The 27,930-nt window shown below is 39.7% G+C and overlaps 3 protein-coding genes across 6 annotated transcripts in view; all 3 read right to left on the bottom strand.

Moving 5' to 3' along the window:
* The window catches only part of LOC106658582 (myb-like protein Q), a 38,186-nt gene extending 17,087 nt beyond the window's left edge, over positions 1 to 21,099 (bottom strand). Inside the window, exons 1-2 of one of the 3 annotated variants that reach the window (XM_023461524.1) lie at positions 20,784 to 21,099; positions 532 to 1,120 (exon numbers count right to left, since the gene is read on the bottom strand). In XM_023461524.1, the coding sequence (XP_023317292.1) occupies positions 532 to 1,120; positions 20,784 to 20,799 (605 nt within the window). In that variant the 5' untranslated portion in view covers positions 20,800 to 21,099. The remainder of the gene's footprint in view (positions 1 to 531; positions 1,121 to 20,783) is intronic. The other 2 variants (XM_023461523.1, XM_014380587.2) reach the window with 2 other exon arrangements.
* Positions 21,100 to 21,989: 890 nt separating this feature from the next.
* Positions 21,990 to 25,121, bottom strand: LOC106658754 (mitochondrial import receptor subunit TOM40 homolog 1). The gene is made up of 6 exons (XM_014380858.2): positions 24,684 to 25,121; positions 24,269 to 24,383; positions 23,940 to 24,193; positions 23,704 to 23,865; positions 23,438 to 23,587; positions 21,990 to 23,309 (listed from the first exon to the last, which is right to left on the bottom strand). The coding sequence occupies exons 1-6, from the start codon at positions 24,859 to 24,861 to the stop codon at positions 23,170 to 23,172; spliced, it is 999 nt and encodes a 332-aa protein (XP_014236344.1). The 5' UTR covers positions 24,862 to 25,121; the 3' UTR covers positions 21,990 to 23,169.
* A 352-nt stretch (positions 25,122 to 25,473) lies between these two features.
* LOC106658871 (39S ribosomal protein L14, mitochondrial) lies at positions 25,474 to 26,936 on the bottom strand. Of its 2 annotated transcripts, none has more exons than XM_014381014.2 (3): positions 26,676 to 26,936; positions 26,275 to 26,459; positions 25,474 to 25,805 (listed from the first exon to the last, which is right to left on the bottom strand). In XM_014381014.2, the coding sequence occupies exons 2-3, from the start codon at positions 26,456 to 26,458 to the stop codon at positions 25,552 to 25,554; spliced, it is 438 nt and encodes a 145-aa protein (XP_014236500.1). In that variant the 5' UTR covers position 26,459; positions 26,676 to 26,936; the 3' UTR covers positions 25,474 to 25,551. The 2 variants fall into 2 exon arrangements, with proteins under 2 accessions (XP_014236500.1, XP_014236501.1); XM_014381015.1 differs by having other exon boundaries at positions 26,597 to 26,689.
* Between the last annotated feature and the right edge of the window lie 994 nt (positions 26,937 to 27,930).

Here is a 27,930-nt window from a genome sequence, read left to right as displayed (position 1 = left end):
ATATATAAATTCGAAGTCTGCAAAGCTTACAGCACGACACAGATTTGTTTATAATTCGCGAATTCATAGTATATAAGGCCCTTATCGCGAAAAATGTGTGTTAAAAAGATTATGAGAGCTGTATCTATATTATTCTAGCAATAATCTATTACAAGCACCTAATCGGAAAAACGATAGCGCCCAGTCTGTAGTATCGCGCATCTTGTACACAAAACGTTTTATCGACTGTTTAGGAATTAATTAATTTGTTGTACGCGGATAATCAATTGGCGGATAAGTTAACTCGGCTCGAGGCATTTAAAAAATTATTTTTATCCGGCCATTTCGGCTGGATTTTTTCGCGACTCTCCACGCAGTAGTTACGTTACATCGTATAGTATCGCGGCACTAACACACAACTCAATGATATTCACTCGTGAGGATTATGACATGTTCATGAATGCTCATATGCATGATAAGGTGTACACACAAAACACATAACTGACTTGCGCAGACACTCGCGGACACTCTTGGCAACAAACAAACACTCACCGGTCCTCTAGGGGTCGATTTTGCAGCTCGTTGTAAGTTCGGTAAATTCGATCGTCCGGCTGCTCTGCACTTTCCGACTCGTAAGCTTCGTAAGTCTGATGCTGCTGCTGCTGCTGTTGCTGTGCACCGATGTGCTCCTTTGACTCGGCTATGTCGAACTGTTGTTGGCTGTTGGCTTCGTCGGTAGCAGTTAAAACGCTCACGGCGTTGGCAGCAGCATCGACACCGACAGTAGAAACGGGACTTGCGCCATTTTTTACTGGCTCTCGAGCGAGGCCCGCCCCCTCGTAAGCCACGCCCACGTGTAGAGACGGTGGCGCCGATGCATTGCTCGTTGCCGCGCTGCCGAGCTGCTGCTGCTGCTGTTGTTGCACATCATCTTGGGTTGCAGCTACTGCAACTTCTAGGCCGCCGTTTTCAGCTCCGAAACTGTGTTGCTGCTGTTGCTGTTGTTCCTTATTTTCGCCGAAAATACGTTGTTGTTCTCGTTCGCATCCGGAATCGTCGCTCGACCGCTGATCCACGCCGGCGACGCTGACGGGCGAGTCGTACAACTGATGATACAGATTCATCATTCGATAATTGCCAACTGAAACGAGATCAAATTTATTTACAATGTGTGCAATATTATAATAGCAATATTTTGTAAAAAAAAAAATTACGATCGTGTTTAATACGCCGATTTGAATAACAAAACCCGATAACACATTGTGAGAGATATTTAATATTCATAAAGTTTCTTCGAGTGGTCGATTTCTACAAAAATATATTAATTGGATGCCTCTTATCGTACGTTACACTGCACGAATTGGCCATCAATGTGATAAACATTAGTACATATTACGAACGTGCGGCAATAATTCGTCAGAATAAATGTTTTTTTCATCGTCTAAGCGTCAGTTGGAAACGGAGTCTCCGATCGAGCATATATAAAATATGTGTATATAATGGGGAGCCTTAGCTGGCGACCGACGCCAGCGAGCGACGGACCGACGAACACGATCCCGATCGGGCCAGAGGTTGTAAGTTTATCGCTCTTTCGCCGGCTCGTCGTCACCGCGCGCCGAAACTATATAAATACGTACACTTTCTCTCTTCTCCGACGAAATTCCGGATCATATCGTTGCAAGTTTATATATTGTGCGCGTAATTATATTGTTTTAGCTCGATAGCGCGACACGATATCGCCAATGGACTGACGAAACAACTTTTTTTTAATGAACGTTGATCGATTGGCATAATTGAAAAATATTCAGTGTATATCTAGTACCACAAGGATAGGTGTATTTAGTCGGAGTCAGTCAGATCGTGAATTTATCTTTGTCTTTCTCTCGCACTAAAATGTCTTTTTTTCGCGCCCTAACTACGATATTGCACGATACACATAGCAGAGCACTGTATGATGCCGAGAGATGAATTCAACTATATTGTATATAGGCGATTCTGCACGAGTCCAGCGCGGCCTTGACTAGATTTTTAAAGATTCAATGCCTGCCTTTATCTCTGTACAATATCCTCAAAGATCTCCCTTTTTGAAGCGTATACATACATTCAAATGTAACTTATACACTGGAAAAAATCTTATGGGCTAGTTCAACGAAAGTAGACAGCTGAATCAGAAAAAGGTATTTATTTTGCTGCCACAGCAAAATAATTTTCCAAAATTCAGCAATCAAATATAGCCCAATAATTTTGTTGTGTCAGCAAAATATCTTTTTTTGATCCAGCTGTCTACTTTATTGGACTCGCGCGGATTTTTTTTAGTGTACATCTATCCTTTTTCGTGGTCATTTTTGGCCCGTGTTCTTTCCCAGTCTCAAAAAAGCTTTAATGTCGTAAAAAAAACGTGCTTAAACTTATACCATTATTTTGACTTTGTCACTTGTAGATTGACAGATAAAGGTACTCGCCATCTAGTGGGGAAAATGTTAATGGATATTATTGTATTTGAGAGCTAGTTTGAATTTTTCAAACACTTAAATTTTCATTTTTCATCAATTTTTTGTTTTTAAGTCAATATTAATTTTGAGTATTTTCACTAAGATTAATTTCGGTCAATCGATGGCCTCTGACATCCAAAAACGTCCAACCAAATAACGAGCTCGCGATTGGTTTGTTATTGTAAGGCGACACTTGTACCGCTTTTGACGGTAGCTTATCCTTTCAACTGACATTTTATTATATAATAAACGTGAGCGAAGATAAAAGCCTTAGCTGATATGCTCCAAGCTCGGGAATGGATAGATACGCGTCGTCTACGCATGCCCGCGGTCGAACATAAACACCGTGTAGGCGTTTTTCGAGCCTACGCACCAAGAGGTGAGATAAGCAAGTGTATAATCTGGGCGGCGCGTCTCTGTGAGCTGCTGCTACGCGATCCTTTGAGATGCTGCGCGCGAGGCCTTATCGAGTCAATCAACATTTCATTTTCATTACTTACAGCTCTTTAACTTTTTTTCTTTTATCGAAGGGAGGAGAGAGAAAAACAAAGTCCGTGTACCGGTCGGTCAAAGAGTTGCCAAGCTCGCGGCGGCCGTCCCTTATCGATGCGAAAATAAACAGCTCGAGAAAAGTAAGATGAGCCGCGCACTGGAGTCTCGCTCGAGTCAGTGATAATATGCTCGTTATAAACGCTCCATGTGAGCTCGCGGGCCAGTACGAGGATAAATTGTACGACTTGTATCGAGTGAATCACACATTACACGCATGTATGTATACTTATATTTATTGTAAACGCGCATGTGTATGTATGTGCCGAACAAAAAGAAGCAGTCGACGTCGCGGTGTCAGTGGAAATTTCATGACGTAAGTATATATGGATTTACAATGCAATGCATTGCAAATCGAACGCATGAATGTACTTGTGATCAGCGAGCTTACGCTCCAAAAGGGGAAGAGAGAGGGAAAAGAAGAGACGAGATGTGAGAGAGGGAGAGCGAACATAATAATTCGTTGACCCGACGCGAACTCTGAACCAGTGAGTATGCGCACACTCGCAGACGTCTCCCCAATATTCGATTCGTATATAATATTCAACCGTATGATTTTTTCAATAATATTTTTACATTTATTAATGCAGCTCTTGAAACGAAACTACTCAAACCACAATCACATAATTCTGGCTTGTTTAATAACTGTTACTTTTGGGGCAATTATGACTGTGAGTTGATTTCTCTTTGCTTGGCAAGAGTTCGACTGGTGTGATGACGATTATGAGTTGAATGCTGGTAGCATTGATTGAGTCTTGAAGTCAGACACGCTTTTTCCTGGAATTCTTTTATTCAATAACACCCGACACATTAGTAACCTGAGATTTTTACCTCATTTACCTATTTATTTGTTACCTTATTTTTGACACCTCATAAAATCTCAACCTGCAGGTTACTTTACGACCGATATAAATCTCCTATTAACTCTTCCGCAATTACAATTTGATAGATAAAATGGTTCTAATGAGCTCCCGTGAAAAAAGAAATTACGCGTGTGTCTATTTTGAAGTGTTGGATTTTAATCAATGCTACATAGTTACATTAAAGAAATTATTCAATGAAGTAAACGGATACATAAAAAGAAAATTGAAGCTAAGTGAAGCTCCTTTTTATAAAGTCTACAGTAGCAAGTACGTGGTGTTATAAAAGCTGAAAAAGTGAATTTTGAATGAAATACATTAACACATAAATTTGAAGACCATAGTAGACTACGACTTGTATCAAATACGAATCTATTGTTAACTATGATCATTGGTTTCTAATTTTTTTGTACCCCTCCAACCTAAAGTAACGTTTTGTTGAGTCCCGCGATGTAGTGCCCAACGGCGGTTCCGCGGGGGTTAAACAGGGGCAGAAGGAGAAGTCGATGGGCCTCACAACACTTATATGTTTTTATATATATTTTTGTTTACTACCTTTACCACCTGCTTTACATAAAATATGTAGCCACGGAAAATCCAAAAATGTACTGAAATACATTTGTTTCTAATAAACTGAGCCCATCGCACCATTTAAAAAAAACGTTTTGTTGAGCGCAATGTTAATATTACTTCAGACTAGAGCCCTCACTAAAAACTAAATTTGCTCTTTTGCTGCAAAAAAAAATCTCAAAGTTGGTGAACATTATTTTTACTCTGAGGCTTTTGAATTCAAAATTATACTCCAGGTTCCAAGGCCACATGGCTTATCTCATTAATTGAATTAGATATTATTTTACCTCAATGTAACGAAACTGGTGCAGTATAAAGCGTACACATGCTTGAATAACCCGAGCTCCCGTGCGTTCATTCATTGACTTTTATGAAGCAGGTGCTTTGTTCCTCTATAGACATGCTGTGAAAATTTTACCGCTCGATTTAATCATTTTCTCACGTAAGAGATCATGAAGCCCAAGACAATGTGCAAACGCCCCCGCATCCTCTCTCTCTCTCTCTCCTTTACTGAGGAGGCAATTGATATAAACAAGCTCGGTGTTGTTTTGATGCTGCGCACAACGGCTATATAGCTCATCGTTTTGTGGCCCCGTGTAGTTACGAAAGTGGGCACATTTTAATATTCGGCCTATTAAAACGTCATACTCGTCTCTCGCACAGCCGATGAATGCCGGGCCCGGAACAGCTGCGTATATACTTTGGCCGTCGCTTTAAATATATATGGAAAGCATTGGACTTTACGGATGTTTCTCACGACGTCTCCTAAGACGTTGATAATAAAAAAAAAAAGATGTTGTATACAAGTTCTCAAGGAGCGCGCGATTCTTAATCGATTGTCTTGTATAGTTTTTTAAATTTTCTCACGCGAGCACGTGGGCGCGACTAGGTATACGCGCAGGACGTCCGATCGTATCGCTGGACTGCAGCGAAAGTACTCGAAAGTCAATAAAATCTAAATTTTCATATCTATCGTCAAATGTTTGCACTCGGGGTCATTAGAGGCTCAAAGAAGCCGGGAGCGACTAATTTTGCTCCGCGCCGTGATTTAAATCCCCGATAAAAGTAAGCCCGGTTTCGACTTGGGCTAGATAAAGTTTTTTATCGCGCGTTGAAACGAGAGTTACTCTTTCCGCGCGCTCAGGTCAAAGCAACCTTGCGCCTCGCGCGCGCTGTATGCGTGTATTTGCGTGTACACACCGTATAGAAAGTTTAAAGCCGTGAACTGCTTTTCATCAAAACTGACGCGAGCTAATCAGTCGTATTTTCATTTTTATCTCGTATGCCTTGGCTGTATATATTTATAAAACACTTGTCAGCCACTTGACTCGATTCACATTCAACGTACATTTGTCAATAATAATTGATTTAGTGCGCCACTGTGCTATTATTCAAAGGCGATATGCTTTTGGGTTATCTACCGCAATTTGGCGCTTTCAATCGATCAGGTTGTATATTAAATGATGAATCTGTTGGAGACGCCCTCGCTGCAGCCGCTTCGTACAATGACAAGTGAGAGGCGCACCTCATTAGATACGTATCTCATTTACGTTATATATATGCACATGTGGATAATTTGAGGGCACGAGCGAAGACGCCCCCTTTGTGACCTTTTGACACGTTAGGCGACACGCGTTAAAATAATATTTCTCCCCTTTTCAGTGTTGTAAATGTAACCGAGACCAGTAATAGGCAGCCGTTCTGGTTATTTTCCTCATCTCTTTTTCGTCTGTCAATACTTAGCCACGTGCGGGGATTTGCCTTTCCTCAAAATTCAATTGTACTAATCCTTTAAGTCTTTACTTGTAATTCTTGCAAGTACAAACGACTTCATTCGTCCTTTGCAAGAAATAGAAAAATTACAGACTTATAGAGCGCGTGATCACTTCTTCAAGAGAAACCTATTTTTTACTGCAGTGATAAATGTTCCATCGATTCCAGTTAAGCGTATGACTTTGCTTTTCATGCCTCGTTCGGATTTTCCTTTTTTTGTGAATAAAACCTTGCACGGCGTAACGCTCTAATTATAATTGATCTTAATTAAGTTTTAAAGCAAATATGGGAATTGCTTAGGTCCCAAAGGAAGCTTAATGATTTCTTTTTTATTATTGCACCCTGGAGAAGTGTGATTTGTACCGCAAGTACAAAATCCCGTCATTCTTTATAAAAAAGTGAAAAAATCTTTGCATCGAAGAGAAGTCATTCGGTGAGCACGAAACAAGTGGCTTACGTAATAGATGGATTAAAAAAAAATCCCGAACTTCCTTATTCCGATTGTTGAAAAAATACAATACCTGAATGCAAGAAAAGCATCTGTTTCATACAAAATTTCTTCCTTGCTCTGATTTTCAATACACTAAGTCAGAGTGAAATATCATTATAAAAATTAAATTATTTGAAAGATCTGTTTGCACGTTACAACGTGACAAAAAATCACGATGAGAATTGAAAAATTATTTCTCATTTTTTCGATTTACCAAACGAGGTCATCATTGCCTGTGGATCAGACACCGTGCTCGAGCAAGACGGAATTAAAAGTTCGTAAACACGTTCGTGCCGATGCTTCAATAAGAAAAACTTTTCTTAATTATCTCGTGACCTTTCGTCGCTCCGGATTGAAAATAAAATTCATTTACAAACATATTTCTGATTACACATAAGTCGAGCGAACGACCAATTTTGCTTTTTTTTCGTACGACAAATTTTTTCCAATATTATTTACAATGTAAGATGATTAGTGTGTCATGCAAACAGGGTAAGATTGAGAAAAAAAATTCGTCGATCCGAAGTTACAAAAAAATCCCAAGTCGAGACGATCCGACTATTTTTGACTTATTATTTGCTGTCGGTCGTTGGAGCTTATTAATGTGATTTATAATAGTCGGTGGCTTCCATTCACGCTTCACGTCCTCCCCGTTCTACATGCTGTACGTACACTGTGCATGAGTCTTTTTTATGCTCGCGACTTTACATCATCGACATCATCTATTTCTTATCGCTCGACGATGCTCGACGTATAGTGTGCGAGAACTCCACAACTTGTTTATCAGACGCTTTTTTTACGATAAATTTTTTGGTCAAAACTTTTCCCTTTTTTTCACTGATAAGGCGCACGTGATGAGGGGATAGTATTAAGAAGATACTGGAAAATAGTTCGGTGGCTGTAGGTCTTTTTAAATTACAACCAAAATTTCGACAATCGAGCTCACTCGATTTTTGCTTTCGTATGGTTCGTGCTTGTGCAAATATTTTTTTTTCTCTTGCATTCGAAAATTCACCCTTAAGTTATGCGAGAAATGTTCATTTTCACCGACAAAGGTGATGCTTTTCTTTTCCATTGCCACGATTTTCAATTGCTACACGTTGCCGCAACGTCTTTGCGATGAAAGCTCGAAGACGATGCTTAAACTCATTACTTGACAGCACAGTTTAAGTTACAATATAAAACCAGCATAGCAACGTTTGAAATATAAAATACCGTATAAAGTGAATCTTGTGTAAAAACTTTTTAGCGAAAAAGGGTACCGAATGTTTGCGAATTCTGAAATGGCCATCCTAAAAGCAGCCGCTTGGGACCCCCCTGACGTCATATCCTGCGCGCCGAATATAACAAACGGACGTCCGGCGTTGGCAAAGCTTCGGGCGCTGGACTTCTAACTGTGAGCGATAAGTAATTCTCTGCTTTGTCAAGTTGTTTTTATAACGTACTTGCCCGTGTATGTATTTTTTTTATTTCATCTTTTTTGTTTTGTTAAATTTTTATATTGCCTAGTCATCTCAACAATAATTCATCACAATGTTGATGAGTGCATTGTTATGACTGATGGGTAAACAGATAATCGTTACGCAAACATTGAAAATCTCTCAAGCCGCTAAGAGATGAAGTGTTTACTTTATTGTATTATTCTATGTTATTAAGTAGGTTATACTGTGCTACTGTACTTTTCAACATTTTCATGCACGATCATGCATAAATATAGTAATGGCTAAGAAAAATTTTCATTATAATTATTTTAACAAAAATTGACGCACCAAGAATGCCTCGCTAAATTTTTGCAATGAATCCAAAAATATATATGTCCAGTTTTGTTTGTTACAACATTTCATTATTCACTTTCACTTTCCTCGCGTTGTTGCGTTAATTATGGCTCGACGCTAATTATTGTCGATCCGTCGAAAAAAGATAATAATTCGGCATTGAAATATTCAGAAAAATATTCGGTCAGTAGTATTTGTCTTCGTATTTCAGATGTTTTTAATTGTGAGGATCCCTTATCAAAATCCTAATGATTCAGTTAGTAAATAAGAATTTCGATCATGAATTAAAATTAATGTAATCGCCGAGATGTATTATGCAAACCGATCACTTCTTCGAATCATGGGTTTTTAGAAAATCCCACATTGGTCCAAAATTGTAATGTATGTCATCTTTCGCGAATAAAAGTAAATAAAAAAAAATTCGACGAGCTTACGTGATTTTGTGACAACGATAAAAATTATAGCGGGTACGACAATCCCCTCTAGATTCCACTTGTATATGGTGATTCTCGACAATGGCAGATAAATGTGAAATAAATGAATTTACGATACTATCCGCTAATATCGAATTAATCCTATTAGCTGTAGTTTCTTTCATCACTTATTATCTCTGCAGTATAAAGCTTAAAGAAATACAGATAATAAGGGCAATAATAGATCGGTGCTCAGACTCGAAGAAAGTCAGGGGTTTGAGGGAATCGAAGCCATCATGGGTAGAAGCTCAACGACCCCGTCGGCACATAATCGTCGTCGACGCTCTATAATATTTGCGCTCGGTTTTTTTTTCACATATTCTCACATAGATAAGCGACAGTGGCAGCCCATGCCACTGACACAGCAGCAGCAGCAGCAGTATAGTAACAGCAGCAACAACAACAACAGCAACGCAATGAATATATTGTGCAAACGACGACGTTCCATGCCTACACACATTTAGTTTCTTTGACTTTTTTGCGCGCGCACGTTTATTCATGTATATTATTGTTGTGGTTATTGTGTGCGCTTTGCGATAAAACCCGCATGCTCGAGCGTGTCACACGCACTTTACACATATATAGAGACCCACACGATCATCATGCGCTATGTCATGAGCTTGGACTGGGAATCGGTATATAGACTCGGCTGCACTTATGCGCTCGCGAGGAGGTCCCTGCGCAGCGGTGCACTTGCAGATTCGAGACTTGCGGGTGGAGGCTCGCGTCTACATACCTACGAATGTTACATCCTATTTGTAAGGTACGCGCAGGACATTCGACTATGATATGTACTACACAGCTACTTTGGTGTTTGCGCCGCGTCCGACACACGTGCTTATGTCGCTACAGGGAACCGCGTTCAATGCGGCCTTTTTAAATTCTTATCAACTAGTTGCCCACCGGGGGAGCAGGAAGGTGAAAAAAAAACTACCTCGTATGCTAACTGCCCCTCGTCACTGCTTCAGCTGCCCTTAATGTGTGAACAGCCTATGGGCTCGCACATATGCTGCATTTTTTAAGGAAACCAGCACAGAGAAAAAAAGCCGTGTACATCCGAGTGCGGGTGTATAACGCTTTATTTTGTATACAGCAGTCGGACGAATGGCCGGCGAGGCGAGAGCTGGTGTGCGAGAGGTGTGCGAGGGTTGCAAAGCTCATCTGCTTGAGACTCGGTGCGGGATGTTGTTTGTATAGCTGCAGCCAACTGGTGTCTATATCAACTAGGGCACTATACACACAAGCTGCAGAAATGACACCAATCGTATTTTACTTCCCTCTCCAAAAAGGACTCGTTATATTTTTTAAAAATTTTTTACCGCTCCGATCGCTACTTATAATTTCGATCGATAAAACGGAGCGTCTTTTTTACTCGCGCTTACTTATTCGTTACTCGCGCGTGAATTACGTATACTTAACGTTTATACTTGGCGATGAAGCAAGTGAAAAGCCGAAGGAAATGCGCGATCGGAGCTTCACACAGTTTTTTTTTATATGGAGCGTAGTATACATATACTTTTATTGATAGCGCTTATGTATATAATGTTTTACGCTCCGCGTCTGTGTGTTATGTACCTATAAAATATATAGAGCGTTTTGAGGTATACAATAGCCAATGCAAGAGTTTGTGTTTGTATGTACATTAGACGTGGCAATTGTTTGTGTGCCTATATGTGTATATGTGTACATAACTATTTGAGTGACGTGCGTGTGTATGTGTCCGAGCGCACTAGTAGTGGTGCTGCGTTGCGTTGCGTTGCATAATAATAAACACGAGCCAAAGTAGGCGGCGCAAAGGCCACAAGAACGAACCGCATACGAGATGCCGAAAACGAGCTAAACACCTAAAAAAAAAAAAAAATATGTATGCCATTGGGCTGCTGCTGCCGCTGACATTAGGAAAACAATCGTATCTCCCGTTAAAATCAATAAGCCGTATCTGTAAAACTTTTTTTTTTTTAAGTCCATTTTGGAAGAGTAAATAAGAAGCACGAGGCCCGCATATTACACGCTACGCATATACATCAATCTGTGTCTAACTCTGTGGTCTCGAAAGTTGTATGGCTGTAGTGATTTTTCATTTGGTCGTGTGCGCGCGGAGCTAACACGTATTTAATGTTATACCTCTAACGAGTTTCCGTCTCATCGCGTCCCTGTACACACATGTCACTGCTGCATTATACCGTTGCTCGATCGCTCCACTCGGGTCCCGAGGGATTCATCCATTATAATGTGTCGCGATTGTGGACTTGCGGACCGCTAATACGGAAGTCGGAAGCTGAATACCTGACCGTGAGATCGCAGGTGGTCGGCAAATATCTTCCTAGCGGTTATAATAGTCAAACAAATGTTTAAGTAAGGTCCGAAAATTTGCGTCAAAGAGTCAAAGCCGCTTGGAGTATTGTCTCATTTTTCGCCGCCTCGATCGACACAACAGCTCGTTACACGATGATGCTTTGCTTACGAGTACAGTACAGCTGTACGCGAGTACGCGTGGCGCGCGCGACAGGATAACACTTGACTCTCGCTCGCGACTGCATGCGCTGCTGCTAGCTGCGGCTCTCGTGCACGTCGGGGTCTTATCTTTTATCGCTCGTGTCCGATTAGACGTCGACCGAGGCGGTGGTGGCGCTCGTGTGACGTCACGGCTGCAGGCGCAGTAGTTTCTACGTCGACGTAGACGATGCGACGACGCCGCGGCCGTCACCTATACGCAGACCCGAGATATATCCCTCCGGTGCAGTGCGGCCTATACCATATATTACAGCGCCGCAAGGAGGAGAAGGAGAAGGAGGTCTGCTGTGCGTGTCGTATGCATTATTATCGTGCAGTGTACCGCGTGTGGGCCGGTTTTGATCTCGCGAAATACGTACGCGTAGTAGTCGCGCTTTTATCTTCAACGTCCTTGGCTAATCTCTCTCTCTCTCTCTCTGTCTCGGTGCGACGGCTCCCGTTGCCCGACGATTACGCTCGCTCATTATCGCGACTCGCCGCGTCTCAAGAGTCAACTTGCAAAGAGCGTAATTCATGTCTCGTGCCTCTAATTTATGCTGTGATGTTGTATGCATCCACGCGTATCAGCCCAGTTGGGAAGTTTTTTCAAGTGCTACATGGTAGCTTTGATTCTAATCGATTGATAATTTGATTAACGTCCATTGAACTCTGGAACTTATGAAAAATATTTGTATATTTATTACATTCACCACTATCTTTCGGCAGAAATCGAACAATAATTATTCAATTTAATGACTCCGTCGAGTCTCCATTACATCGAGAGCCAGGAAGGAATTGAAAAACTTGCAAAAATATTCAGCCAGCTTAAAGCTACGACTTCTTGTACGTGCAATGTACGATGCCACGAGCAGTTCGAAAACTAATTTAATGCGTAAAACAATAAGCGTCGCATTGCGCCGAGCATGACACACTCAATGTACATGCAAAAGTACCGTACTCGCGACTGCGGTGGCGGCGGCATTGAGCAGCCGTGTATAACTCGGGAGTACATGTGTAATATATAATGTATAGCTGCGGGTCGGCGCGGTATTAGCGAAACACGCAGGCACGCTTTTCACGAGCTGCGTACGTCGAGCTGAAATATTTAAAACAAAAAAAAATAAGAAAAATTACCATACGTGCATATGAGCGAAGTGAAATGCAAAACGAGCTGCGAAGAAAAAAAGAACTAGTCCTGTCGATACAGCCACGTTTTTTGTACGCTCGATGCAATATAGTATAAACAAAAAATTAGCTGCGGGGGCGTCGAGTCAAGTTTGAAAAACGTTGACTTGGTTGACTCGAGTGCTTAGTTCAGAGGTTCTCAACACACGTTCTTAAAAGAATACATAATACACAAATACAGCGATTATTGTTTGCTCCATGACTGTATGTTTTAGATGGCACGTGTACGCCAAGTTCCGAGGGACGTTCAGTGTCGTCGCACGCTTATACAATAAGTGCAAGCTCATGCAGTAAAATAAAAGAAAACCCCAAATACCTAAACTCTTTTCACGCTTGATGTTATTTCAAGAGAGCTGCTACGTTTTTGTTTGTTATTTTTCCTTTCGGAGTTCATCCCATTGCACCCAACTATTGCTCCAATATTGAACTAGTTCGTCTCGATCCGATTGATCGGTTCCGTCGGACGCGCCGACCTGCAACCTGTCAATCTTACGAGATATCGTTTCGAATGTTTTTTTTTTCCGCAAAATCGACGCATCGGCAAATCGACTCGTGAAGTGCACTTCGGAGCTTTCCAGTGTAAAAATTTTACGCAACCTGCACACGCAGCTCGATAGCCTGGATGTGTATGCGTTACTTAACTCTTGCGTATGTATAATGTATCGTATGACAATAGCAAGAATTATTATTAAGTATATTATGCGTGTAATGTGGCGATCATCGTGGCGGAGTCCACGCGCGGGCCGAGATGTGCTCGTCGGTGTCGGGTGTCCATACACATAAATATACGCAAGCTTTTTCGACGTATCGGACTCGATAGTGAAGTACCGCGCGAAATATATAATATCTCGAGGAGTATATGCATGCGCGTGCAAGAAAATGAGAGGTGATCTTTCGTAGAGCAACGTTGCTATAATGTGCGTAAGCGTTTCATGAATCAAAAGGCGTTTAGTGCTGCAACAGCTCAATGTGTAAATAGAGCGAAATCAGGGCTCTGACCAAGCTAACCCAATATATTTTTATCATTGCAGATATTACTTTAACTCTGGGTCATCCCTACTAAGCTAGATTTACGTTTTGAGTCGTTGCAGTACTAAACCCCTTAATATATTGCCTTACATGAACGAGGCTCGACGTCAGCTCTCTTTCATTCATTCGCAACGGCCATAGAGAGAGCTCGATCATTGGCATTCATTCAAGGGATCGGGTAACACAAAGTCATCCACGCGAAACTGGATCGAGCTCGACGTCATCGTTATGTATATTACATTATATATTATATATGTGCCTCGTGCACTATATACATATGAGAAGCAATTATAACTTCACGACGTCGATCAATTGCACACGCATGAGTATGAAAAAAGTGTAACGATCGACAACCATCTCCTCGGAGAATTACCGAAGCCGAGGCGGAAAAGGGAACAAGAACGAGCACACACCCACCAGAGCACCAGATCGAGAAAGAGAGAGAGAGTGAGAGAGAGGAAAGTGACGATGTTATAAAGCTGCCGCTGACGGGCAGCGAAGAATAAATGGAGGCCTTGGTATTTCGAGTCGGAGCTCTGTGAAAATGAGCGACGCGTCGAGCTCGCAGGACAGAGGACAGAGGAATACGTATACGACAGTGGACGCGCTCGTTTACAGATAAGCCTTATATTCGTCCCATCTTCATAAAGCACGAAAAATATGTATATGTTTGCGCTCGCTACTTTCACACTGGCATTTTTATATAAAACGCAAACTCCTGCGTTGTGTTATATATTCAGCATGGAGCTCGTTCGAGCGAACGCAAGAGAATGTGGGCAAGGCCATGCTGCAGCGTGTATTACGAATACGATTCGCGGCGATAAAAGAGGGCTCTGTGCGCTGCTGCTGCTGGCCTAGCGGTGCGCACACCCGCACTCAAAGACGAGCCTATATATAAAGGTATGTCATATGCTATGTACGGATTCGCGAGCGAATGCGACCGAGCTCGAGCTCGGCGACTTATATACATACATGTATCGTTACGTTATTATATATTGTTGTTATTATGATATATACGTGCGCCTCGAGGCTCGTGTAATCAGTCGTCGAGATATGACGTTTCGCGAACAACATTATCATGTACACGCTCACAGACAAACTGAGCTCTCTCTCTCTCTCTCACACATATAGACTTCGAGTTAAATGGTTAGAGCTTCGATAGCTCTAGAGTTCTCAGTTGACTATCACAGTCCGATGCAGCGTACACCAGACATCGACTCCAGCTCTATTCCATCATCGCACATGTTTATTATACGGCTCGAAGTATTGGCTATATCGACCAATCGACCACTAGCTATAAATTGATTTGCTGCATCGGTCGAGATAAAGTCCCATAGAGATAGCAGCTAGGCACGAGAGCTTGTATATAGTTTGGATCCAATGGTCCTGAAGTTTCAGTCGAGTCTCAACTGGCCTTAACGCAGCAACGTCTTCACCGGCCGACATTGGGACAGCGCGAGGCCAAAGTGACGTTTGTGCGGTGCATACCAGAGGCTGGATTAAACCTATATTGTACTGCTTTTAACTTCGAGTGTCGTTTTTATACTATTTCTCTGTGATCGGCTCGGGCGTACGACTCGAGGACTCTGTGTATTTTGCATTATGCGTGTGTTTGTGCGTGTGCCTCATATATTATTATAAACGAGTGCAGCAGGTATATAAATTTGTAATTGCCCGTGCATGTGCTGCATTGGAGCGCCGCTAGCCGATCTTGGACGATCGCTCAATGCTCGCGCACTCGTGAGATTCGTACGAGTCGTGTTCTCTCTGCCAAGTTGCTGCTGCTTCTGCGCCGCGACAATACATCTACACGTGCAGTGGCATATTATACGCATACACATGAGCATATCGAGCCTCGAGTACGTGCCGCGGCAGGCTAGGCGTTATTATTGCGACGCACGACGCCTTATCGCTCCCAATGTATCGTGACCTAGTGACATTATTGAAATTTCCAGCCGTACGTAACGACGAGCTCGGAATGTTAATCGGTTTTTCTGCCGCCGCCACCGTCCAATGCAGCAGCAGCAGCAACGATCGCGATCCGTCAAGAGTCGCGCTTCGAGCGCGCCATATAATTTTTCAATCTTGGAATTCGCTCAATTTTCGTGAAACTGCGAGCGACAGCAAAAAGTCAAAGAAATGCATCTACTTTGCTGTAGGCACGAAAAATGTGCATGAATATAGGAATGAAACAGCCCGAGAGCGCGCGTAATATTTTCCTTGTGAAACACCCATAGTGTGTATTATATAGGCACGCAGCTACATACGCAGTATATAACGCAGAGAGAGAGAGAGAGAGAGAGAGAGAGAGAGAACGAGAATGGAGCGAGAGAGCAATCGTGCGAGAGGAAAAGCGAGGAAACAATGCCAAGACTTAATGCCATATACAGTAGAGCTTGCGCGTATTATGTACATGTGCGCGTGCGTACGGGTATCGCGCACGTAGCGTCTCAACGAGCAAATTGAGTCGGAGTACGGTCGTAGTCGCGAGCTCGGGCGCGAAAAACGAGAGAAAAAGGAGAAAAAAAACGAGAGAAGGAAATAAGTAAGGAACTCGCATGTAAGCGCACGGCCGGCCGTGACGCAATGAATTTTACAGCTATGGACGCGCGACTGCTGTTGCTGCTGCTGCAGCTGAGCCGAGCTAGCCATGTGTGTGTATAGTTATAATATAGACTCTTGTACCTTTTGTGCATGCGAGCCAGAGCTATATACCGAGCTACATAGTTCGCCTCGGCCTGCAGCAGCACTCGACCTCTAGCTCCTAATGCTTGAACGCGCGCGCGCGAGCAAACGATAAAATCTTACGATCGACTTGGCTGAGCCAAAGACTGCTGCTGCAGCTCCTTTTGCCAGTGAGCTTCCTAGGTGACTACAGAAAACTTTTACTATTACTGATCGCTCGGCATATAGGCCTACCAACTTTTGTTTTTGCTTATGGAATTGACGCACTATAGAGTCAATTAGCCTGACTTCCAGTGCAAACATCGAGAACGTTCATGCCGAAAAATCCATCGAACCATGCGACGTACGAAGTTTCTATTATTCATTAACCATACGTGCACGAGTAAATGAATGTGCTGCGCGCGTTGCACAATATTTTGAGCATTTTTTTTTATAATACTCGCGAATGTATGCGAGTGTGCGTACACCTTTTGAGTCGCGGTTCAAAACGCCGATAGAAATAAACGCGCTGCTCAAATAGTCGCGCATTGCTAATGCAAGCAATTATACATTTGCCAACTGCGCTACTTGTAAAAAAAAAAAAAAAAACGTATAAACAAGATGGAGCACTTTTGTTTTTCACTTGTCGAATGTGAAGATCCCCAAGTAAGCTTATATATAAAGAGCTTTTGAAGTGCACTGATACACAAATACAAAAATAATTTAATGATCCACGCATTAAATGAACATGCGCATTTTAGATCGTAAGATACTTTTGATTTTACGAGCTTTCGAGTGCTTGCATCAGTCGTGTAATAAAAAGGCTCTTATCAAGCTCGAGAGCTACTTGCTCGATCTCTCTCTCTCTCTCCGAGCTATGTCTACGTAATATAAATTGATGTACGAGCGGTATATAATGTTTACATGTTACATTTTGTAGGTTTCAAAAAAACGAGGAAAACGAGTGTAAGAATAGAGAAAAAAAAACTAGGTGATAAGAGTCGGCTTAAAACAGACGCACTTGCGGTTATACATCTGATGATGAATATATATTATAACGACTCGATAATCAACCGTTTGATTGACGCTTTGACCCCGCATAAAATAGAGGGTGCCGCGATCGAAGCGTATGTAGCATTATAATATAATCGCATCCACGCGAGATCTAGTCATCTTCGTCTCGTCATCGTGTAAACTCGTCAATCGGAGATAAAAAACTCCCGAGCAAGTTACGTGGTATATAATCCGTCCATCGGGCGCGACGACACCGACCGCGCGTATATACGGATCTCACTTATCGCGCGCACCCGAGAGTTTGACACTTGCGCCTTGCAAAGCAGTATATAGACAGCAATACGCGGTGACGAATGTAACGATAAAAATTTCCGTCCAACAGCCGCGAGGCTAATGATCGCGCGCGGGACATTGAATTCGAGATAGAGTCTATTAACCCGCAATTTGACTACTCTTTTCCTGGAAGCCAAACGTTTTTTGCCGTTCAAATTTTGTCCAGCGCGCGTGGCTGATTCGCGAAAAGCAGAGCACCGACACGAGTCATCGCAGAGCGAGATACTTCGTACGCATCGCGAGGCGCGCACGCTCCGCGATCGAACGAAAGGCGGAGTCAATTGTGTCTAGACCGCGGCGATTCGCCGCGTATTACGCGTATACGCGCGCGTGTAGCATTCGCTCGAGACATGATACACGCGCCAGTAAGTATACAGACACGATACGCGTTTTATGCTCGCATAGGTGTACAAGCGGCTACCGAGCGAGAAAGTTCGCGAAAAACGCCATTTTGAAGAATCCTTTCTCGCTCCACCTCTCCGTCGGAGCTCATCCTTCTCCCATACGTATATCTGTGTGTTCCTTTCTCTGTTTTATAAGCTGCAAGTAACATATGGCCCGAGCAGCATGTACCGACAGGCAAGAACGCCGACGTATACAAAGTACAATAGATTGCTCCGTTTTAGCTGTTTGTACTCTCTCTCTCTCTCTCTCAAGCTTTAATTTTATTGTTCTTCTCTCTTGGGTGCACTTAAAGCCTTGATTTTATCTCGTTGGCGTTTGATCGAGTCATCGCGTGCATTTTAGTAAAATTGGACATACTCCAAGAACGTCATAAATCATAATTCCAGTTGTTTTTTACGACTTGCCTACGAATCATTTTCAATTGTCTTTTTAAAGTTTTCTACCGTTTCATTTACCAACTTCATATAAAATATCATAAAATTTTTAATTTAGCGCACAATTTTAAAATCAATTTCATAATTTTGACATTTGGATCTAAGTTTATGAGTGGTGTAATAAAAGAAAGTTTGACGTGCAATTTTTGCATAGATATATTTTTACTACTTTATTAATTTCAAATATTTGAGTTATTAAAATATGATTTATGATACAGTTGAATACACTCGGAGTGCTTTTACTTTCAAGTAAAATCTGGTTCAATCTGTTCATGTACGTCCACGATTTCCCCATATGTCGTTATGGAATCGAATCGAGTCAATTGTTTACGATTTTTGAAAAATATTGGCGCAAGTTTCATACAAGTTTGAAAGTTAAATTAATTAACTTCTGCAGGTATGTATTGGTCTGGAATAAAGCTTGAAAAATGCACGAAGATGAAATAGCATTGCCAATACCAATCCCCATAAGTTAGATGAACAAAAGGGCACAAATGCTGGAAAAGCCTCGACGAATCATCCATAAAAATGCTACGAGTTCCTAATACACATGCTTCGGAGCGACTCGGAGCAATCGCACTTGGAAGAGCTGCACGAGAGACACACACAAAGGACTAATGTTATAATGGAGTGGGCAAAGTGTGCGTCTGTCGCGTGCGCGCGCTTCGCAGTCGTTCGCGCGAAGCAACGAAAGTCTAAACTTCCTGTGGCAAAACGCAAACAATCGAATAATTAATTCGATATAGGCGAGCGAGCGACTCTTTCTCGTAAGACGCGCGTCGTCGTCGTCGTCGTCGTCGGTGTTGCTCATGCCGCTTGTATACGAGCCTGTGTTATTATGGCGAAGAGGAAAAAAAAAAGGAACGCAGCGAACATTTAACAACGGTGCGTCATCGGCTCTGCGTGCACCACTACACATCGGAATCGAGTATAAGTGTGCGTATGTGCGAGCAGCCAGATAGGCTACACGGAAGCCCGTTCCTGGCCACGAGCTTGCACCGGGGCCTATATCGTCGTGCTTCATAGACGCGAATCTCGCAGCGATAATTCGGCTCGTTCGTTTTTCTTACTGACCCGCGATGACACGTACTGTATTTTGTTTATACTGGCTCGCGCGCGCACGCGTGACTAATTATCAATCGAACAAACTCTGAGTGTCGTCGCCGTCGTAGTCGTCGTCGTCGTGCGCGCGCGATCGAAAAACAACAATAATATTATAGACTGGCTCATTGATCGGCTTGTTGTGAGTACAATAAAGTCAGACTACACGTGCTCGTGGGCCGTTGTCGTCGCAGTCGTTGTGGCTCCATTCAACCCGCTCGCGTACACGCCTGAAAATCCGATATGGATATCAGATCGGGTCGCTCGCGCGATCTTATATCGAGATGCGCGGATCAGCCGAGTCGTGGCATGGCGCCACAACCAAATACGATCGGAGTCTGTAGGTATGTATACGATTGCACGGGGCGCACTTGTCGACACGAACCGTCCGCCTAGAGTGTCGAAGAGATCATTTGTCAATCGTGTTTATCTAGCTGTCAAAGGGGGTCGCGATGCGGTCAGGCCCCTTTTTATGATGATATACGCGATCGGCCGGGCCACGTGCACGTACTGATGAGGAGTCTTCAATCTGACATAAATTTGGAAACGCATCCGAGAGACATGTACCTCGTCAAATGAACTGGTGCGGACGTTTCAAAATTCCTATGTGTATCTTATAAGTTAAGCAGATCGATCCTACACAGACTCTGAGTTTAAGCATGTGCCTGTGTATTATATGTATGTGTCGCGCATCTATAATTAGATTTAACACCGATCAAGGACTCTTTTTCTTTTAAAACTCGAGTAGAATTTTGAAGCGTTGAGTCTGTGGTAAGTGTCGCTTGAGTTTTCTCCATGGCAAGTGTATGTTTTTCTTCTATACTTTTGGATCTGAATGTCTCGTATTTCACCCCTGGCCCAGTGTAAGCTCAACACGCTTTATTTTTACAACAATGTACTACATCAAATTTAGGTGAACCGTTTTTCTTTATTTTTCTTTGGTACTTAAAAGTTCAAACTTGCGAAACTAAACGTTTGACTCGTTTGTAATCAAATAATTTATGTTTAATCCTGGAACTGCATTTTTTGAAGATGTCAAGAGAAGCGATAAAAGTACCGGCTCGATATTTTGCAATTTTCGCATTAATTTTTTCATTGTTTACAATGAGCAAAGTATGCTCTCAATTTTGCAAAAAAAAAATGAAGAAAGAAAAGTTGACCCACCTGTTTCACAGCTCATATTGCTGCCAGATTCAATGAGATCGTGGAGTTGATTCGCGCACTCTCGTCTTTTATAAGAGAAAAAAGGTACTTGAGCAAATTCACAGGACGAAGAACTAAAAACTCGCTTAATTGTCGTGTCTCGAAGCGTTCGAAAATACTCGAAAAGCACTGATAACGATTATGCACGCTCGGCGATCGTAAAGTCTACCAAGTTGAAAGAGCCACGCGTTGGGCCCTCGGGCACATTTCGTCGATTGTCAAAAAACTGCTACAATTCACAGCTGCTGCAGCAGTGTCCAGCGCACGAGCCAATCTCGACGTCTAAAAAGCCAAGTTGCACCAAGTGAACGAGCGAATGCAGTAATAAGTGCGCGCGCGGCAAAGCTCTCGCGCGAGTTCGACGAGTCCGCGAGCACGACCACTGCTGCTGCTGCAATCGCTCGGAGCGGGGAGTTGCAAAGGCGAAGCCTCCGATGCTCGTTGCTCTGGTAGCCGCGGAGCTAGCCTCATATGCTTGTGCCCGTTGCTTCTGACCGTTCATAATACTAGAAAAAAGAAACACAGCGCGCGCAAAAGAGAGAGAGAGAGAAAAATGAGTCGTCAAGTTATATGCGTGTGTGTGTATGCGAACTTGCGAGACTCGAACGGCTATATAATGTTTCGCAGAGCTCGGAGCGCTGCTGGAGAGCAATGCAACCTGCCAATTGCGCATGTATATATACGAAGCTCGGCTCTTTCGGAATCGTCGAATAGCCTAGCTCGCCGATACAATACCAGCTCTTTACAAACGCGCCGTACATGTATAATGCGCCTATACTTCGGACTTACAAAGCGTCGGGCGTAATGAAGATTTCTTTTTCTCCTCGATACTCCAGCTAGTCGTTTCGCGAGCCTACGTTTCCGCGAGCGAATCGCTGGTAAAAATTTATTCCTTTACCTCGAATAATTAAACATCCATATTTGGTAAAATAACTTGCAAATTTTACCACTTGCTCCATCGCGTTGAACGGAAATCCAAGATTCTTGATTCTCATCCTTTTTGCGTTGCGCCTTTCAATTCAGGGTCATTTGAATTGTTGATCACCAAGTACACTAGCTAAGCTTTAACGCCAAGTTTTCCCTCTTATATATCTACATTCATGAGTATTAGCATTCCAATTTGGCTACTTAAAAAAGTGATTTGAATAAAATAAAGTAAAAACTATAATTGTTATAATATTTCTCAGATTTTATTTGGTTTTATTTATTTATACATTAAAAATCAACAGCATATGTAAAGTCAAAAATCTCTACAAAACAAAATTGTTCGTAAATCAGGAACGATATGTGATTAATGAGTAACTTACATCTAAAATATGGTTAACAATTGCGTCTTTTTTGAAAATTAGAAATAAAAAACATTCAAATTCAACCACTGAATACGTCAAATTGAAAAATGTTTTAGCAACAGAGTGAGAAAATGCAATAAAGCACTTCGTTTTTAGGCAGTTCTTGAGCATGAGTCATTTTGCTGCAGTCATGAAACTTACCTATTTAATAGACAAGATGTAAAGTATCATGTACACATTAATCTCAAGCATAAGTACTTGAATAAATTGCTGTTAAGATTGAATTATTAACTGCCAGTAAAACTTTTCATAAACCAATAATTTTAAATTCAATGCAATCGTAATATATTTACAATATTGCTCTTAGAAAAATTCAACACAATTTTTGGAAAACGCGCAGTTCATAATTTACAAATAGCAATCAAGGATAGAAAAATGTTGGTGTTGTTCATTTCGAGAAATATACAAATTGATCCTCTGACTCACATTAAGCAGTTGGAATTTAACAGTTGTTATTATAGTTTTATGTGTCATTTAACAATAGATTTCAAATTTATGCTCACAATCAGATAAATGTTATACAATTATCTATAAATAATTGAAAATTGAATTGTTGAAGTAAATGGCAAAGCATAACGAAACAAACCCTACATTATAGAAAAACATAGTTCATTCATTGAAGAACAATTTTTTCATGTTTTCCATTTTCAATAATTTTGATGGTCAGTCAAAATGAATCAAAAATTTTTTTTATGAAAATAGTTTTTAAGTTCATCATTCCATTTTACAAGGATACTATTTAGAATCAAAAAATATTTATGAAGATATACTAATTTTGAAGTAATATACAAATAAAAATAATTTAAATTGATTTTGTAAAATGGTTCAATTTATTCTATCTAATAAAAACAATGATTTTTATGAAAGTGGTATAAAAATTGTTATATGACACAAATGCAAACTTTGCACCTCATTCACGATACAATATAATATCATTTTGTTCATGAAATTATTTTACAAATTTCATGAAATTCCAACTTTATTCCACAAGTAACAATTTAATTAATAATTAGGCCACAGCCTAACCTAAACTGGTTTTTAGATTGATTAAGCATACCACTAAGTGCAAATGTCAAAGGCAGTGGTTGAAGTCTTTTTTCCAAAACAGCACCAATGCACCAGTTTGAATCAATGCTACCTGTAAGGAAATTATTATTTTTTGAGTACCAATTAATTTAATAGTACATAGCATAAGAATTATTTGTTTATATTTGCAATTAAGAAAATAATTGTTTCAATCGCTAAAAAATATGTGAAAGAACAAACCTCTAAAAACTAAGTCTGCTTTGGGTAAATCGACTTGATAAGCTATGGTACCAATTGCTTCTTGCATTCTACTATTAACTTCCAGTTCTGCGCCTACTTGCAATTGTGGACTAGCTTTTTGGTAAAAACACAAATGGCAACCAGCCAGACCTATAATAAAACAGTATGTAATTGATTAATTGTGCATAACTTTCAAGAAAACATTACTTGTGTAGACTATTGAAATTGTTGTAAGTTTAAAATCATTAACATAATTTTCAACTCACCCAAAGTTCCACTTATGATCGAATCGCCAACTGTATAACGTCCAGCAGCTGATGCAATTGATACATATCCACCTGGAATCCCTGGACCTTGTTGATAAATAAGTTCACCACCAAGTGCCAAATTAGATGTCACACTTTGAAGATAATGCAACACCATTAGACCTGAAATATTAAATTATATACAATTACTTAATGATTTTATAAACAATATTTTAAATGGATAAATTTATAATCACCAGAGTTATTAAGAACATCAGGATTTCCCAAAGTAACTGATGCTGAATAACTATCGCCACGATAATCAGCAGTCATTTGTACAGCTGTAAATTTGCTTCTTTGAACTTGTGTTGCTACCTTTCCTCTGATTCTTTGAGTGAGTTGATGAATAATATTTGCATTGAGATTTCCCGAAGGATCAATGTCTCCCACTAAAACAGGAAACGTTTCTGTTTGGGAAATTTGTTTTGTGCCGACGTATGTAGCGCCAAATCTGGAAAAATTTATTTTATATAACAAAATGTACTTTTAAATTGAAATTATCAGAAACAAATGGATAAATTTTTACCTGTATCCTGAAGGCATCATAGAGCTCATGTTGATAGTATGAGAAATTTGAAAATGACTACTAAGAGCTTTGTTCAGCATCAACTTTGCACCTTCAAAGTTTGTTGGGAATATATCTGAAGAAAATTGAAAATTATTATTGCAGGAAGCAGATATTGATTTGCATTCATGATAAAAGTTAAAATGCAAAGTCATCAGTTACATCTCTTCCAATATTGTAAATGATACATATTCTAACAATTGTAGATCAAAAAATGTCCCAAGACATACTAGACAAAACATGTTTTCATAAATTTTAGGTGATATTTCATCAGAAACTGAGATATTTTTCTTATTGATATGCATGTCAATTGCAGAGTGCAAGAGAGCTTACAACGTTATACAAAAACCAAGAAAAATTCATACAAAAAACGTACCTTTGCACTTTTTATGAAGTTCCTCCATGGTGCCAGGATAAGGTAAGCTATCACCAGCCTCTGCTGGGGGTCCAAGGCTTGTGACATCCTTATCAGATTCAGCTGATGAAGGTGGTGCGGGTGCAAAACCCATCGGTGGTGGCGGAGCAGCCGCAGATCCGGCATGAACATTACCCATGACAGTAGTAATTAATGATTTACTTGGTAAGTTTTAAAACTTTTTATGTACTGGATGTCTTGATTAACAGTTCAGGCTATGGGAGAAAGCACTGGGAGTCTTGCAGAAGTCGTACTCTTCGTTTAAGCCGGTGTTACACAAGTCGGCGTGTTCCGACGTGGGTCGCCATTAGTTCAAGCCACGAGCACGAGTTTGTCTCCCAATTCTGCTACGGAGGTCTTTTCCGTTTTATATCTGTCTTTCTTCCACCAACAGGTCAGCATAAGCAAAATGGCTTGAACTGTGAACACAAAAACGAAACTTGGTTGGAAAGTTAACTTATTATTTTATCGCTAGAGGGAGCTAAACCAAATATTGATGAAATGACTCGCTCGATAACATAAAAAAGTTGACTTGATTTTAAGTCGAAATTATTCAAGGAAATTGACGATAATGAAAATTCAATGATTTTAATCTTTATCGTAATCAATATATTGCACCTGAAAATTTTATTGTTTTTTTTTTCGTTTTTGAAAAAGAGTTATTCCTTTTTTCTAAGGTCAAAAACTATTTACTAATATGATAAATACAACAAAAACATTTTATGTTTGTTTTAATAAAAAAAATTAGTTCTTTAGATTACAACATAACATTTAAGTTTATTAAAATTTTTACAATATTAAATTAATTCTATATTAACATTCATAAACCCTAAATAAATCTTGAGGCTATAGCAATAAGTTTAGTATAATCTGCTCCCTTTGAATGAGTTTTTTCTTTCATGAGGGTCCTCAAAATATGTGGTATTGGTACATGAATCCTTGTACCGATTGGTGATCCATTATCTTCTATGAGGACAAGATTATTGGTATCAAATTTAGGTACTTTCTTTTTTTGATTTTGTTTTAATCCTACAAGAATGCCTTTTTTCTTTTCTCCTTTTATTGCTACCATAACTCTGTCTCCTGAAAAAAACAAATTGAATAAAAATGTACAAATGTCAAATAAGTTCTTTATCAAAATTTACACTAGGTAAGGATACTTCTGCATAAAAATTTAAAATCTAAATGTAACAACTAAGATAATGAAATAACTTCTATTTACAATATAGTAATTGGTGTGTCAATAATAAAAATTTCAAATACAGTTTTTGAAGTTTGTAAATATCACTCAATATTTTTTACAAAAGTTTTTAAGTTTTTAAGTTTTTAATTAGTGTTAATTCATTTTTTCAAGGATGTCTGTTTATTGAATATATAACTATTTTTTTGAAAACATTCTGAATGTCTAATAAATATATTATGTTTAGATAATATAATTAATCAAAAATGTGTTTTAAATTCAATGATTAGCAATAGATCTAAAACACTAAGAAAATTTGACGCACAGAAATTATATAGCAAAGCTTACTCTATAACATCTTTATTAAATTACCTATATAACCAACACCCATTTTATTGTAAACATGGAAAACATAAGGAGGTTTTCCTTCTGCCATTGCTTGTTTCCCAATTTCACTGTTATCAACTACCCTCAGACGAGTCAGTCTTATCACTTGACTTAAAGCCGAAGATGTAGAGAGTCCTCGAGACTGCATACACAACATTGGAAGATTCATGCTGAAATATTTGAAAATTTGATATAGAAAACTCAATCTCAAACAACTTAAGTTTAAGATTCTATAAGCAACGTTTGCAAGGTTATTTTTTATAATTATATGTTTTTTATTGACATATTAAATGTTACTGAATCTTACTTAAAATATTAAAAAGAAAAATGTTTCGATAAATGAATGAACAATTTGTTTAGTTACAATTAAAATTTTGTTAATTTACTTTGCTAGTACAGGTTAGATTGAAGTCTCTATTTTGAGTGTATACATAGCCTGTCGGCTCACGGCTGTCTACTGTGTAGACATTAGACACTGTCGTCTGCAAAATTACTATACATGGATTATAGCGAGCATATTTCTATACATAAAATCTTTCTTTCTAGGTACACAAAAGTGACGAAGTAAGCTAATTTATTTCTTTCAAGTATTTATGATATTCATCAAGGACTAACATAGGGCCTTGATAACGAGTGAAACTCTACATTTGCAATTGACATATAAAAACATGCTCGTTCTGGAAACGAGTAAATTAATATTTTGAAAGAGCATGGAGGGGAGGAGAAAATTCAAATTTTTTAGTAAAATTGTTCGTCTTGTGAATGAATTTTATAAGTCTACACATTAATTTTTATATTCTGTAATTTTACATTTTTCTTTTTCATATAATCCTCTGGTAGTTATAACTATTATTACTTTATTTATAGTCTTGGCATTATAGCGACATTTTGTATCATAAAAATTGATCAGATATTGATTTCTACTTATTTCAAAGAAAATTGCTCTTAAAAAATTTTACAGTCTGCAAGATCATTATGTATATTTACCTTTGAAGGTAACTATTTAATAATGACAATGAATGATTTTTCTTCTTTTGAACATGAGTCACTAGACTGATACTTAAAAAAAATTTATTCTCACAATGTTTGGTGATGTTTTTGTTTTATTTTTGATATTGTGCACAGTTGTCAATCTCGTCTTTACAACTTCAGAAAATTTAATTGAGTGTGTCGTGAACTTAAGAAATCATTACGATTCGAATTTTTCGTCCACTTATCAAATAGTTGTAATTTACAATAATGATTTACCGACTTGGACAATTTCTACTATACATAATGAGCTTTTGAAAAGTTCACAGTCGTATACGCCAACGATACTTTTCAAACCAACCTTACCACGATATTACTTATTCGATCAGAAGAGAAAAATTAATATTTATCCAAAAACTACATTCATCGTTGTTGATACAAATACTACATCAATAAAAAGAGTTATCGATACTTTGTATCAACAATTATGGTCTTCAAGAGAAAAATCAATTATATTGATCTGTATTTCCCATGAGTGCGATAATAGCATACTTGATTACGCTTGGTCGAAAAAATTTTTAGACTTAACTATGATGCGGATTGTTCATTTTTTTACCGAGAAATCATCTCAACTTTTTCTGAAATCTTCATCATATAATGCTACCATTCACC

This window comes from Trichogramma pretiosum, unplaced genomic scaffold (assembly GCF_000599845.2).
Source record: "Trichogramma pretiosum strain Unisexual culture from Peru unplaced genomic scaffold, Tpre_2.0 scaffold2, whole genome shotgun sequence".
Lineage (NCBI taxonomy): Eukaryota > Metazoa > Arthropoda > Insecta > Hymenoptera > Trichogrammatidae > Trichogramma > Trichogramma pretiosum.
This window is presented reverse-complemented; position numbering and strand designations above follow the sequence as displayed.

Coding starts and splice junctions, on each gene's coding strand:
- LOC106658754 (XM_014380858.2), bottom strand. CDS start 24,861: ATGGGTAATGTTCATGCCGGATCTGCGGCTGCTCCGCCACCACCGATG. Junction 24,384..24,683: donor ACTTCATAAAAAGTGCAAAG/GTACGTTTTTTG, acceptor AATTTTCTTCAG/ATATATTCCCAACAAACTTT. Junction 23,588..23,703: donor GATCATAAGTGGAACTTTGG/GTGAGTTGAAAA, acceptor GTTTTATTATAG/GTCTGGCTGGTTGCCATTTG.
- LOC106658871 (XM_014381014.2), bottom strand. CDS start 26,458: ATGAATCTTCCAATGTTGTGTATGCAGTCTCGAGGACTCTCTACATCT. Junction 25,806..26,274: donor AATGGGTGTTGGTTATATAG/GTAATTTAATAA, acceptor TGTTTTTTTCAG/GAGACAGAGTTATGGTAGCA.